The sequence below is a fragment of the Cervus elaphus genome, chromosome 25, assembly GCF_910594005.1.
Source record: "Cervus elaphus chromosome 25, mCerEla1.1, whole genome shotgun sequence".
NCBI classification, from domain to species: domain Eukaryota; kingdom Metazoa; phylum Chordata; class Mammalia; order Artiodactyla; family Cervidae; genus Cervus; species Cervus elaphus.
Genome location: NC_057839.1, coordinates 27,979,496 through 27,993,081, shown reverse-complemented (window position 1 = coordinate 27,993,081; position 13,586 = coordinate 27,979,496). Strand labels below are relative to the sequence as shown.

Below are 13,586 nucleotides of genomic sequence, written 5' to 3'. Positions count from 1 at the left end.
CCCAAACACAGCAAATTCTAGGGTTACAAGGACAGGATGCCGCATGGAAGCAGCAAGACGGCGAGCTCTGAACTGCTAGACAAAGAAGGAGCCTTATTGACAGTTGTAAAGCATTAGGCGTCAGACAGAAACTTGTCAAAAACAGCTGTTGTTGGGTACTGATTGATAATGTTTTCATTCTGACGGCTGAGACACTGCAGACAGTCGTGGGTCTGAGAAGAAGCCCATCCCTGGCGCACACATGAACACACACACAGACAACGGGAAGTCATTTAACAGATGGCTTAGGAGCACTCAGCTACGGTATCTTAAAAAGACAACATTGTACATTTAATGAACTTGCAGAGAAAGCAATGCCTAATAATCATTTATTTTTCATAGAAGATGAGCACAGCAGGACAAAATAAAAGCAGGGATTGTGCAAGTGGTCATCGGAATAAAAGTTTTGTGCTGCTCATGGGTTATGTTTTAAAAATATTCCAGGATGCTGCAGACCAAATCTGAATATGAATCTTTTTGGATCCATTTCATTTAAAAAAAAGAAAGAAAGCTTAAAAGAAGTGTTCGATGTTTCAAAGGTAATGATTTCCTTAAAATTCACCCACAAGATCAAACCACAAAAACTGTATCTGAATGACATATATCTTCTGGAGAATTTACAAGGTAGTACATCACCTTGTAATAGAATGCGAGTCTGTGGTATCTGGGAATCAGTCAATGGAAAAAAAATTCCAAACATGTTTTTATTGCTCAGGTGAAAGGAGCAGTTTTCTCTCATTTGTTCACTTTGTAGTTTAAATGGTCAAAAATCTACAAAATGTGCCAAAGGGTATTCTATCCATTAACCTCAATATCCATAGATTATTCCTGATTTAGAAAAAGCCAAAGGTGCCAAAACTTAGTAAAACTGTACATTTATCTCTGTATAATTTTATCATTTAAACTAAATGCAAAAAACAAAAACAAAAACAAAAAAAACAGTTCCAAAGACTGACTCTAGGCCTTAAAATTATTTATTTGCTGCAGCCCTAGCACATTATTAAGGGCATACTGAAACCCCTGAAAATAGAGGTTTATAGTAGAAATACTGATAGACCTTTAATTACTGGATGGAGACATTGACAGACTCCATTAACCTACATTAGCACTTACTGAATGACGATACAGATGATTCTGCCTTTATTATCTGTCAAATCATGCCAGCTTAAGCCCTATCCAGTATAAACTATACTTCATTTGGCTGTTTTTAAAAAGTTTTGTCTATTATTTTAAAAATTACTTTCTCTATATCAATCAGACATAAGATTTTTAGAAAAAGGTTTTCAGAAACATATTACACTGCAGCTTGACTTAATGTTGGGTAATTTTTCCATTAAAAAAATATTTGAGGACTTGATGAACAGTGATGCATACACTGTGCCTACATTTCCTCTAGCTCTTCTCAAAAGTGGAAATAATGTCTTTGCTCTTAGCAAAGAGCAGACTGAGGGAGACTTTAGATGTAATTAAAAAAAATTAGGCATCTTGTCTTTAAGTTCTTTGAAGTCAATTTTACTATGGCAAGGATATTCCTTTCTGATAAGGTAATTAACTGAAGTTTTTGGTGCTTATTTTTTCCCATATGCTATAAGGCCAGTATACAAAAAACTTAAAAATAAGATAAAACCACAAAGAGATTTTGAAAATGATACACATATTATGGGGAATGCCAGTCACACAACACTCCAGCCCAAACCAAGGGTAAGTGAGCCAAGGTTCTCAGTCTCCCTGAGTCCTCTATAAGGGATTTGATTTCTATGAGCCACAAATTCCATCCATTTTAGCACAGAGAAGAGCCGCTTAGAACAACAGAAGGAAGAGACATGAGGTGAAGATAATTAGTGGTAAACAGAGAATAAATTCTCTCTCAGTAGTGTGTACTTGACGGTAATGCCGATGATAAGTCACCTGATTTACAGAATATTCACTTTAATAGAGAGATGAGAGTTTGAGATAACTGGAAGAAAACAGATACTAAAGCCATTACAGTCCAGATACCAAAATAAAATTAAAGGGAGAAACTAACATGGTAGGCTCAAGGCCTTGTGGGAACCCATTTTCTTCACCAGATTTCACATTCTTACAGCTTCATGGTCTTTTTCTTCTAACAAATTTATCAGCTGAGAGAAGCTGTCTTTCAGTGCCTCCATGTCATCCAGCGAGCAGGGCTGCAGAATCCAGCGTTTTCCACGTGCAAGTGGTTCAAGTTCAAAATATTTTTTGACCTTAATTGGGGGGAGGGAGAGAAACAGATTATTAATTACATAGGAATCTTTCTCTTACTGAAATTTTGTGAGTTATGAAGTAGGGGAATTTTAAGAAGCTATGTGAACTTGATGTTCAGGACTTTCTAGAATCCCATCTGCAGCTGTGGTTATAATATAGGTTATATGTTGTGACCCGGGAGTGTTTTCTTTAGGGGTGAATGAACTGCTTGCAAGCTACCATTCCACCCATTCACTTAACAGCATGGGAGGTCTGATGAAGTCTGAGAAAGAATTATATGTACTATGGCACAGGTCAAAAACACACAGCAGAACACCAAAAAGTTGCAATTCAATCAAAGTAATTCTAGCAGAATCGCGTTCATTATATCACCTTGCTAACTTACTAAACTGGTGACAGCCAATAATATGTACACTATCAATTACACAAGACAATCATTTTGATCAAACATACACAAAACAAAAAATATAATTTAAATAAGCCTTTATATCTCTCATTTAAATATGTGTCTCTGGCATATATTTCTGAGACCTGGGAAAGTGGTTTTCTAGTTAAGAGATGGAAACCAAGTGCATGTATATGCGTATATATTCTTATATAAATATACATACACACATAAAGTCTCTTAGCTTTTTTTCCTCCCAGTCTTGAATTTTCAGGGAGGAAAAAATCAAGACTTTATAACTGTTATGTGGGGTGTAGCATGTGCTATCGGAAAAACCTATTCTCTTATGAATTGGTCACAAGTCACTCTCAGTGTGTGTGAGGTAGGAAACTGACTAATAGCATACAGGATTACCAACTCTGGACAGCAAATAAATAACAAATTATCATGGTTTCCAGAAGTACTATGATGTTTCTCTCAAAGGGTATGACAAAGTACAAAGTTCATGAAGCTATATACACACATACACATGCACAGACACTGTATCACACAAGAACAGGATATTGTATTTTGGTAGCAGGGCTTACATTATATCAAACACAGTGAGTAGCAGCAACAGAAGAAGTATTATTCAAAGACATTCTTTGTCAACAAACTGAGTTAAATCCCATGTGCCATGGAGTTACCACTTGCCAAGGTGTTACCTTAATCAATACCTTGACCCAGAAAAAAAAGGTGTTCCAATCTTAAGCCACTTCCAAATGTGGTTTCATTTTGACTTTATCATCACAAGTACCAAACTACTGTTAACAGCAGAGATATACCATTCAAAGTGGTATTAATATGTGTGTACATTTTTTATGTAAGAAGATATAAATAACACTAAGCTTTTATGGTACTTTAGGAATCCCAAATATGCTAACACTTTACAGTTCAAGTGTGTCCCAAAAGTCCTTCGAGAGATGTCTGCAAATTCATAATAAATACTCCTTCTAACAACAACAACAAAAAGTCCTTGAGAATGGAAGGACTCTCATTAATTCTGATTCTGAAGAGTAATGGGAAGCTCATTTACAGATCAGAAAATGGGTCCATGACTTCAGAAAAATTTTTGGCCAAGATATTTTACAAACAAGAGGAATTCTCCCTTATAGAAAATGTAAGGTTCCTTCTTTTAATTTCTTTAGGGCAGTGAAAATTACTTACTTCAATAAGAATCTGAAATTGCTTGTGCAAAGGCCAGGACCAAGAACCCAGTCTGCCTCCTCAAGGGAGGTGCTGCTGGTCAGTGGACCAAAGGGACTATGGGCCAGCATGGGGAGAAAGAGCTGGCAGGAGTGACAGGTGGGGGACACGTTCAAATCTACAGCTAGAAGGAGGAGTTGGTGCTCTAAGGAGTTTAAAATCAGAGAGGCTAGTCTCTTTGATTATGCCACAAAGAGGGCTTCAGGTTGTACCACAGAGGGAAGTCTGTGCTTATGATGCAATATGCTATTTGATCAACGATGCCTCCCATCAAGAGTGGACAGTGTGTTGGATGCAAATCTGGTACAGGAAGGAAGTTGTACCCTTGTCACATGGTATAAATTCAAATCTAAAAGAACAGAATTTTAAACATTGCTAATAACTGGGAAGAGGACTAGTGGCAAGAAATCCAGTAATATTAAAGCTAACACAGTAAGTGCATATTATTAACATTACTTCCGTCAAATGGTTCATTTAAAACTTCACAGAATTCATCCTAGTAGCGTATTAACAGGTAATTTAAAAACAATGTTAGAAAATATTACAAAATATTGTAACTTGTGATATTTGGCAATATGGATTGGATACAAAAGCACAGTAAGGATTTTAGGTACTAGGCAACTGAAAATATAGTCTATGATGCAGGCACACTTGGGAGATAATAAAGATGTCCAAAGGTAGTTATGTTTCAGAAGTTGTTCCTGCTGAATATTAACTATGAGAAGGAAATGGAAGCTTTGATTACAGGGTGGTCACCTGATGAAGGAGCCTACTGGTGTTAAGCCGACAAATATAGCGGATAACCTGAGATTTTCAGATCTGTAACCTAAGTGGGTATCTAATTCTCCCATATTCACTTTCAGTTCAGTTCAGTCGCTCAGTCGTGTCTGACTCTTTGCGACCCCATGGACTGCAGCACGCCAGGCCTCCATGTCCATCACCAACTCCCGCAGTTTACTCAAATTTATGTCCATTGAGTTGCTGACACCATCCAACCATCTCATCCTCTGTTGTCCCCTTCTCTTCCTGCCTTCAATCTTTCCCAGCATCAGGGTCTTTTCAAATGAGTCAGTTCTTCGCATCAGGTGGCCCAAGTATTGGAGTTTCAGCTTTAGCATCAGTCCTTCCAATGAACATTCAGGACTGATTTCCTTTAGGATGGACTGGTTGGATCTTTTTGCAGTCCAAGGAACTCGCAAGAGTCTTCTCCACCACCATAGTTCAAAAGCATCAGTTCTTCAGATCTGTAACCTAAGTGGGTATGTAATTCTCCCATATTCACTTTACTGGTATCCAAATGACTCTACACCACTCTACATTTATAATATTTAAAAAACAAGTTTGGCATTCCAATGATATTCACATACACTAAGTGACTGTGTTTGCTGTGGGAACATAGCTTTTCACTACCCAGAGTTTTATGTTCCTAAAAACAAAGAGTACAATACAAAAGAGGGGAAGATGAAGACAATGCTCTGTCTTGAACTTTTTCTTCAGGATAAAATTTTTATTTTGCTTTCCTACATTAATCTGAAGAGCACATTTTACCACCTTCCCCCAATATGACAATAAAAATTACCTACTCACACACTCGACTTGTCCACAATCACTTTTTCTGTCCTTCGACATGCCAGAGTATGATTTTAAAGAAAGGTGTTTAAGTTTGACCATCATAAACCGTATGTTTACATATTATATTTAAGGTTAAAAAAACTGCCCAAGATGCAGGGATCTGTTTTTTATGATGAACATCATTTTTTAAAGGTTATTTTCTTATCAAAATAAACATTTTAAAAATCACTCAAGAGAAATGAACCCAACTCTTTTTGACTGCTTTATCAGCTGCTTAAATGTCATGGCTAACTGGAAACTGCTGGAATTAGGAGCTGGTGGTTGTTTCACATTGGCTTCTGGCAATGGCACTTGGGGCAATGACATCAGAATACAGCTGCCTGGCAACCTGTGGTCACTGAGCTATTTTTGGGATGGCCACAGAGAGTGGGCATTTGTCAGTGGCCATGAATCCACCCTAGAGATAGGAAAACAAAGCCACCATAAGTTGCTAACCTATTTTAGCTATGTCATCAGGGCCCTTTCTTCCCTCACGAAACTGTGGAGTGATTTGCATTACTGCATTCCATTATCCACACATCGCATTTACTGTAAAGTCCTAATATAACAGAGACAAATCGGTATCATCTCGTTGCTGCTAATTGTAGCAGGTGTTAAACCTGTGAGACTTTACATAGCACAGGAGAACCCCTGGTTGGGTGGGAGATATCTTTTATGTGTCCTTGAGTGGAGAAATAACAAAATAATTCTTTTGTATGTAACAAACCTCTAAGGAGGTTATAAAGATATTCACTGTTTTCCCTATCTTGCCCTTACTTCAAAAAACATGTTCAAAAATTTTATTTTGGGGACTTCCCTTGTGGTCCAGTGGCTAAGACTCTGTACTCCCAATGCAAGGGGCCTGGGTTCAATTCCTGGTCAGAAACTAGATCCCACACACTGCAACTAAGAGTTACATGCCACAACTAAGGGTCCCATGTGCCACAACAAAGATTCCATGTGCTGCAACTAAGACCTGGGAAAGCCAAACAAATAAATGTTGTTTCAAAATTTTATTTTTAATTCCCACAAACCTGTTGTGATCACATTTCTGGAAGTCATGTAAATAGTTTCTGAACTGTAAAGATAGATCTTTCCTTTTTAAAAACCTGCAATCTTATTTATAATGATAAGCTGCTTGTTTTTCTTCTGGTTTTGTTACTACACCATGTAAATAGTGCATGGTCAGAGTTGGCCTCGTTTTCCTTTAAACACTTTTGGGGAGCAGGGTCTACATCCAAGGGGTTATTGTTCTCATGTTACATGGAGTTGCTTTGTAAGCTCAGATATTTATAAACAGTACTTCGACCCACATTCATGTCTGTCAAGGTGTGACAACTTTTTAGGATATGTGGGACTGTGTTGTGTACCTTAGAATATGCCACCCCTACTCCTAGGGAATGCAACGCCATTAGTACCAACCAGTCCCTGCTACAGCTAAAAGAACACTTCCCCCTTGCATGTCCAGAATATCACCTGGTGTAGTCCTGCTCCTGCAGGTATCTCTTGCCCCTGGTCTGGAGCTATTAGCTTATTTTTCCATACTTTCACTGCTAGACACAGAAGCTGGATATTTTCTACCCTGCTGCTTCCCCAGACCCCCATCTACACACAATACATATGTTCTCTCTGCACGACCCTAGCTGATTACAGTGGACCTCTCTTAATGCTTGGGGGTGGATGTGGTAGGCAGAGGAGCTGAATATGGAGGTTTGGAAATCTGCATCCTGAAAGCTGGCTTCCCACAGCTTCAGTCATTCAACCCCTACTTGTTGAAGGAGCCTGGAGAGTGTGCTCTAATGAGCATACCTGTGCCAGAGCTCCCCTTGCTAACATACAGGCTTCCATTGATTTAAGAGAATACTGTAAAACCAAACCAAAACAGAAACAACAGCCGGACAAGGGAATGGTCCTCACCATTTGTGTTTTAAGATTACAAGTCCCCTCCTCATTCCTGGCTTTTTAGTGGCCATGTACAGTTTAGTACTGCAGAGTTTACTAAAGGCGTTTTCACTCAGAGCACTATGATTCTATTTCAGCTTAAAGTAAGAAAAGCAACTGATTCAAATATAGAGGGTATGACTAGAATAATTTTGAAATCATGTAGATCAATTTGAGTAAGAAGAATCTTGGTAGAAGATTGTTACAAAAACCTTTAGGAATAAAGGCACCTTCTTTCTTCATCTTTTGTGAAGGAATCAGGACTCACGGAGTCTAGGTTGACAACTTCAGCTCCTTCCAACCAATAGTGACAGGTCAACAGGTAAGACAGACAGTAGAGACGACAGGGTGAGGATTGGCAACAAAATTCAGAAAGCTGGGAAAAACCGCAATTAGTGGGTTTGCTGACTAGAAGGGAAAGCTGGAGGATGATGCGAGAGAACACAACTCAGTTAATTGTCCTGAACTCAGTGGATTCAATACGGTTTCTTTGTCACAGCAATGTGTCCACTGCATGGTCTATAAAAAGAACTGCATGAATAATGTTTTTTTGAGACAGGTTCATATTGATTCTTAACTCTTTGATAAAAGCATGGTGTGGGGGTAAGGGATAAATTAAAAGTTTAGGATTAATAGATACATACTACTATATATAAAATAAACAAGGACCTAGTATGTAGTGCAGAGAACTATATTTGTTATTTTGTAATAACTTACAATAGAAAAGAATATGAAAAAGAATATATATGTGTATATGTATCATTTTGCCGTACACCTGAAACTAACATAATAAATTAACTATACTTCAATTACAGGTTTCCCTGGTGGCTCAGATGTTAAAGAATCTGCCTGCAATGCAGGAGACCTGGGTTCAATCCCTGTGTTGGGACGATCCCCTGGAGAAGGGAATGGCACCCCACTCCAATATTCTTGCCTGGAGAATTTCAGGGACAGAGGAGTTTGGCAGGCTACAGTCCATGGGATTGCAAAAAGTCGGACACAACTGAGCAACTAACACACACACACACTTTCCAGTTGAAAAAAAAAGTTCTGTCCAGATGATAAATTTACCCCAGGGCTCCAATTAAGAAAGGATGCAAAGAGAGCCTGAATGTATTATAAAACTTGTAGGACAGTCCATGACTGTTAAAAAGGGAGTGGGACTTGCCTTGGCTACAATCTAGCTCCCTACTGTAGTCACTACAGCAGAGACACCTACTGTATTCACATGTCACACTAGGGAAGAACCTTGGTGTTTAAATATTGACTCTGTGCTTTCTCTTTCCAACTCCAGACACAAGGATGTCAAATCATACAGGTCAAGAAATTGGCCATGGTTTGGAGTATTTACACCATGGGAATCTGCAAAAGTAACAAACTAGGACTTCTTCTTTCTAGAGAAAAGTTGTTTCTTTTGAATTGGTTGTTAAACTCTTACTAGCACATCACTAAGTACATGCATCTTGTATGATTGTTTGCAAAGGGGTTCTCCAGCTTAGCTTTTTTTTTTTACTGCAGAAGTTCATGGAACAGGCTTCACTTGGTAACCTTCAACAAAGTCAGAACTTTGCCCACACCATGGCTCCAGGACGGGGTCTGGAGATGAAGTAGCTGGGCATCATTAAGATTCTTTGGAGTGCATTCTTGGCAGCTGGTTCAAAGAAAGGTTAGTCTAGAGACAGCAGCACCAGCTGTTCTCCTTTTCATTGTACTGCTTGCAGGATTCTTAGAAAGGCACTAAATGTGTCATTAAAGGTAGAAATAAGTAATACAAGTAAAACCAATTTGCCACAGTCCCGAAGATATTGCTACATAGAATAATATTTCCTTTTACTGAGTATTAATAGGGACCAGAAAATGACAACTTGATGCTAACCAATATGACAATATTACTTTGGGGTTTATGTTAATAATGGACAACTGGTTTCAAGAACACTGGGTGTAAAGAAAAAAGTGTAGTTCTGGTAACATGGCTTGTTTCTTAAGCAAAGTGCAGCATGTCTGACCTTGGAATAATTAAAAACCAGACAAATGACTGCAGGTTATGACCTGTGATTGAGCCTCACCCTTATTAGAAGTCTTCTTGCCCAGGCAGTAACCTCTACGTGTACAGAATGCTATATGTTGTGATAGTAATTATATAGAGATCCGGTATTTCACTGCACAGGAGGATTTAGCCTTCCCCAGAAGAGCCAAATAAAATTATCCCATTTGCTTTGGTAGTGACATTTAGGACCTGAAAAGCATTCCTATTTCTATTTAATCTGTTAACCTGGAATTACAGAGCAAACTACATCTCTTTTCTCTTTTTTGATATACCTGGGGGTAGAGGTGATTATTCACTTAGCCCCAAAGCTTCCTAGCAGATCATCACTGTAAAAGGCACAGATTTAGACAGGAGTGCTTCCTGTTTTCAGGGAGCAATGGAATATAGGTCTTTCCATCTGTACCCTGCTCTACTCCCATCATCCTACCTGGCCCGCTGCAGCCTGGGGCGACTCCTGCACATGGGCCTTTCTCCAGTTCCTGCTTCCCGCCCCAGATGCCTCCATCCACAGGTGGACAGGATCACCTCTGAAGATGCAGATGTCCTCCTGTTTTCTCAAGGGGAAGCCTCAATGTTATAGAAGAAACTTTTCCAACTGACCTTAGTCACAGTAGCCACCATTGGTTGCCTCCTCAGCACTTAGGCACTATGAATTCCCTGTAAATAAAGTTTTATTGGAACACAGTCATGCTTATTCAGTTATTTATGGCTGCTTTCATGCTACAATGGCAAAGGTAAGTCATTTCCACAGAGACAGTGTGTCCTGCACAGCCTAGCAGAGTTACTATCTGGCCCTTTAGAGAAAACAAACTGCCAAGCCCTGGCTACAGCCTCCTGCAGCTTCCTCTCTGTCCAGCAGAGGCTCGAGGAGCGCTTGGCCAGCGCCTCAGTGTGACCTGGCTTGCCAGCCCTCCTCTCCACTGTGCCTCACACTTTAGGGGGACAGAGAAGTTGGCTTTTATAACCTGGCCAAGATCCACTTATAATTTCAGATGTTTTCAATTGTGGTCTAGCAGACAGAAGGGTCATCTCTCAGCAAAGCACTACCTTTTCCCTCTCTGTGTTCAGTCTGGGTTTCTTTCATGAGGAGACTTCCTAAAGGTCACAGGATCTCCAAGGTGTGGGGTAACCTGTCAGTTTGAGGGATTTTGGTGTCCTTAGGATGGTTTTTAGTGTGCAGAAATACAAGTTATTGTTACTTTACAGTTTTAAAAGAGACTATACAATTTATTAAATTTATAGTATCTGAAATGTAGTTTTTGTTGAAGCTATTATAGTCAACTTAAAAATCTTAATACTCTATCTATACATTTGTTAAGTTTTAGCAAATACATTCAAGAAGCTTGAATTACTGTTTAGGTCCATTTCAAAACTTCATTTATAAATGTAATATATTCAGTTTTCTCTTAAAGCATTTGGACTAAGAATCAAACATCCTGAAATAGTTAAGATTTCTTCTCCAACAAGAATTCTTAAAAATTTCTTCCATTAAATTTATATGTTCAATGACTCTCAAGTTCTGGAATATTCTATTTATAAGTTTAAACTCTCATACCTCTTTACATAGGAGGCCAATTCTGACCACTTACATATTTTAAATTAAATTGTACCTGCTTTTTTTTTCACTTAGCAAAATGCTTTCAAGGTTCACCATGTACAGCATGTATCAGTACTTCATCCCTTTTTACAGTTGAATGTTATATTATATGGATATGCTATATATTGTTTATCCAGGTTCACCAGCTGATGGACATTTAAGTTTCTTCTGCTTTTTGGCAATTATGAATTCAGTTATATGAACCATTACTTTCTCTTTAAGACAGACATTATCAATAATTATTATACAAATTAATAGGTTAAGATATTCAGACTCACTGGGAATGAAGCAGCTCCACGAGTCTAATGCAAATTTCATTTCACCCAGATTCACTAGGATCTTCTACTTTTACTAAGGTCACACAGATTTTGGATAATTACTCTCCAATTTTTTTCATATGTATGAGTCAGTTCCTTGAGGGTGCAGGGCTTCCCTGGTGGCTCAGAGGTTAAAGCGTCTGCCTGCAATGCGGGAGACCTGGGTTCTATCCCTGGGTTGGGAAGATCCCCTGGAGAAGGAAATGGCAACCCACTCCAGTATTCTTGCCAGGAGAATCCCATGGACGGAGGAGCCTGGTGGGGTACAGTCCATGGGGTCGCAAAGCGTCAGACACGACTGAGCGACTTAACCTTCACTTTCAACGTACCCAGTACAATGTCAGACATAAATGTACTCAGTACAATGAAACTATAATGATAAGGGCAACACAATATGTAGTATATTTCACCCCATATTAAAATGTTAGTAAAGGAGAGAGACTGAATATTGGAGAGAAATTACCACTCTTCACAATTAATTAGGCTAAGGTTTAGAAGGTGGGATTTCATGAACAGTTTCAAAACTGTAGGCCTAAGTGATTTAAACTCTATTATATACAAATGCCTGCAGGCAGCTGCAGTAAATTGTTTTGCAAACAGAAAAGTAAACAGCCTATCATGGAAAACAGAACCCAGTCCAGAAATCCCAAGACCCACAGGACACTTATGTTTTGAGCTATTCCTTTAATCTATGTCCAAATAAAGCAACTAATTTTTATCTTAGAGAATGGAAAGCACTGACATACGCAAAAAGAGAAGCATCTACTGATGCTTGTCTTTGCATGCAGGTGCAGGCATCGGACTTTTCAATAACATCTATAACATAGCCATTAATTGAAGAGGCAGCCAGTTTCCAACAGCTCACCATTTTCTTTTTTCTCTTCTCTCCTTCCTTTATTACACTCTTTCAAAACAGCATTCATTTTGGATGCCAAACACTTCTAGGGTGTTACACTTGCTTCTGCATCCTCTATGTTTGGGAGAATACTCATGTTACGATTTATCTTTATTTCAAGAAGGTAAATATTGTTAAGTAGGAAAAAATCTATTTATGAAAAACTTTCTCCTGGCAAGAGAATATGGTTGGTTAGTCCTACCTATATGAATGAGAGCTAGTCAAGTATGTACTAGACAGGAGGGAGAGTTAATGAGTGAAAGCCCCAAACATATCAGAGACAGCCAATTAGCTTGTCTGAAACACAGGCTTGTAAAGCTATCAGTAACTTATAAAATGGTCTGCTACACACGAGTAAAATGTTGTTTAAATGACTTGCTTAACTAGATGCATTCTCCATGAAATTAATTCTTTTAAGGTTATTTTTTTTTAACTTAATACTCATTAACTGTGTATACTGAAATGGCTGAGTGGGTGGGAGGGGGGATAGATACCCTGCTACTGTAAAGCGCATGTTGAAGATATGAATTCCACAGTTTATGAAGTTAAGAGGTATTGGAAAAAAAACAAACCTCATCCATTACCAACAACTGTGTCTGCCTCAGTAACTGAAATGGATCAATTCAATTAGATTATTCCTCCTCTGCCTAGCTAAATACTTAGACGGGGACTGGTAGATGTGATTGCGGGACCTTCCAATCTGAGAATTTATGCTTTTGTGTTACAGAACTGCATGCTTTTTCACCATAGCCTGTGATTTTGCAAAATGGCATGAGAGAAAGAAGACCCTGAGCCTGGTATATTTCAAATCTAACATGTGCCTCAGAGTGCACATCAAATTTCATCCCCTAAAGACTTACTTCACTAAAACATTCGCAGTAACTTGATGTTACCTGACACATGAATGACAATTATTATACTATTTCACACTTCAAATGTTTCTGAAAAACACTCTTGTATATTTTTTAATTGGTTTCTGGCCATGCCTCATAGTCAGTTTTTCCTGTTATATAAGTCTCCATGCCATAAATACACCTTGATCAATGGCTATCTGATCAGACAAGCAGGAGGACATGCTTTGATTTTTCAACGTGCAACTTCTTGCTTATTCAATATTGGTGTCCTAATGTGCTTCAATAATCCACTATCAGTTGGCCAACTCAAAGGATTCTTTGACTCAACCAAATATCAGGAAAAAATATATTTATGCAATGATTAAGACACAGAAATCTTTAAAATATGGTTTATATATTCTGGTTTATTTGGTTTTTATAATGGACTTA

At 38.5% G+C, this 13,586-nt stretch overlaps 1 protein-coding gene across 1 annotated transcript in view; it reads right to left on the bottom strand.

Moving 5' to 3' along the window:
• Window positions 1-354: 354 nt before the first annotated feature.
• ARL15 (ADP ribosylation factor like GTPase 15) overlaps window positions 355-13,586 on the bottom strand; it is a 446,241-nt gene continuing 433,009 nt past the window's right edge. The window contains exon 5 of the mRNA XM_043887934.1: window positions 355-2,264. Coding sequence (XP_043743869.1) covers window positions 2,112-2,264 — 153 coding nt within the window. The 3' untranslated portion in view covers window positions 355-2,111. The remainder of the gene's footprint in view (window positions 2,265-13,586) is intronic.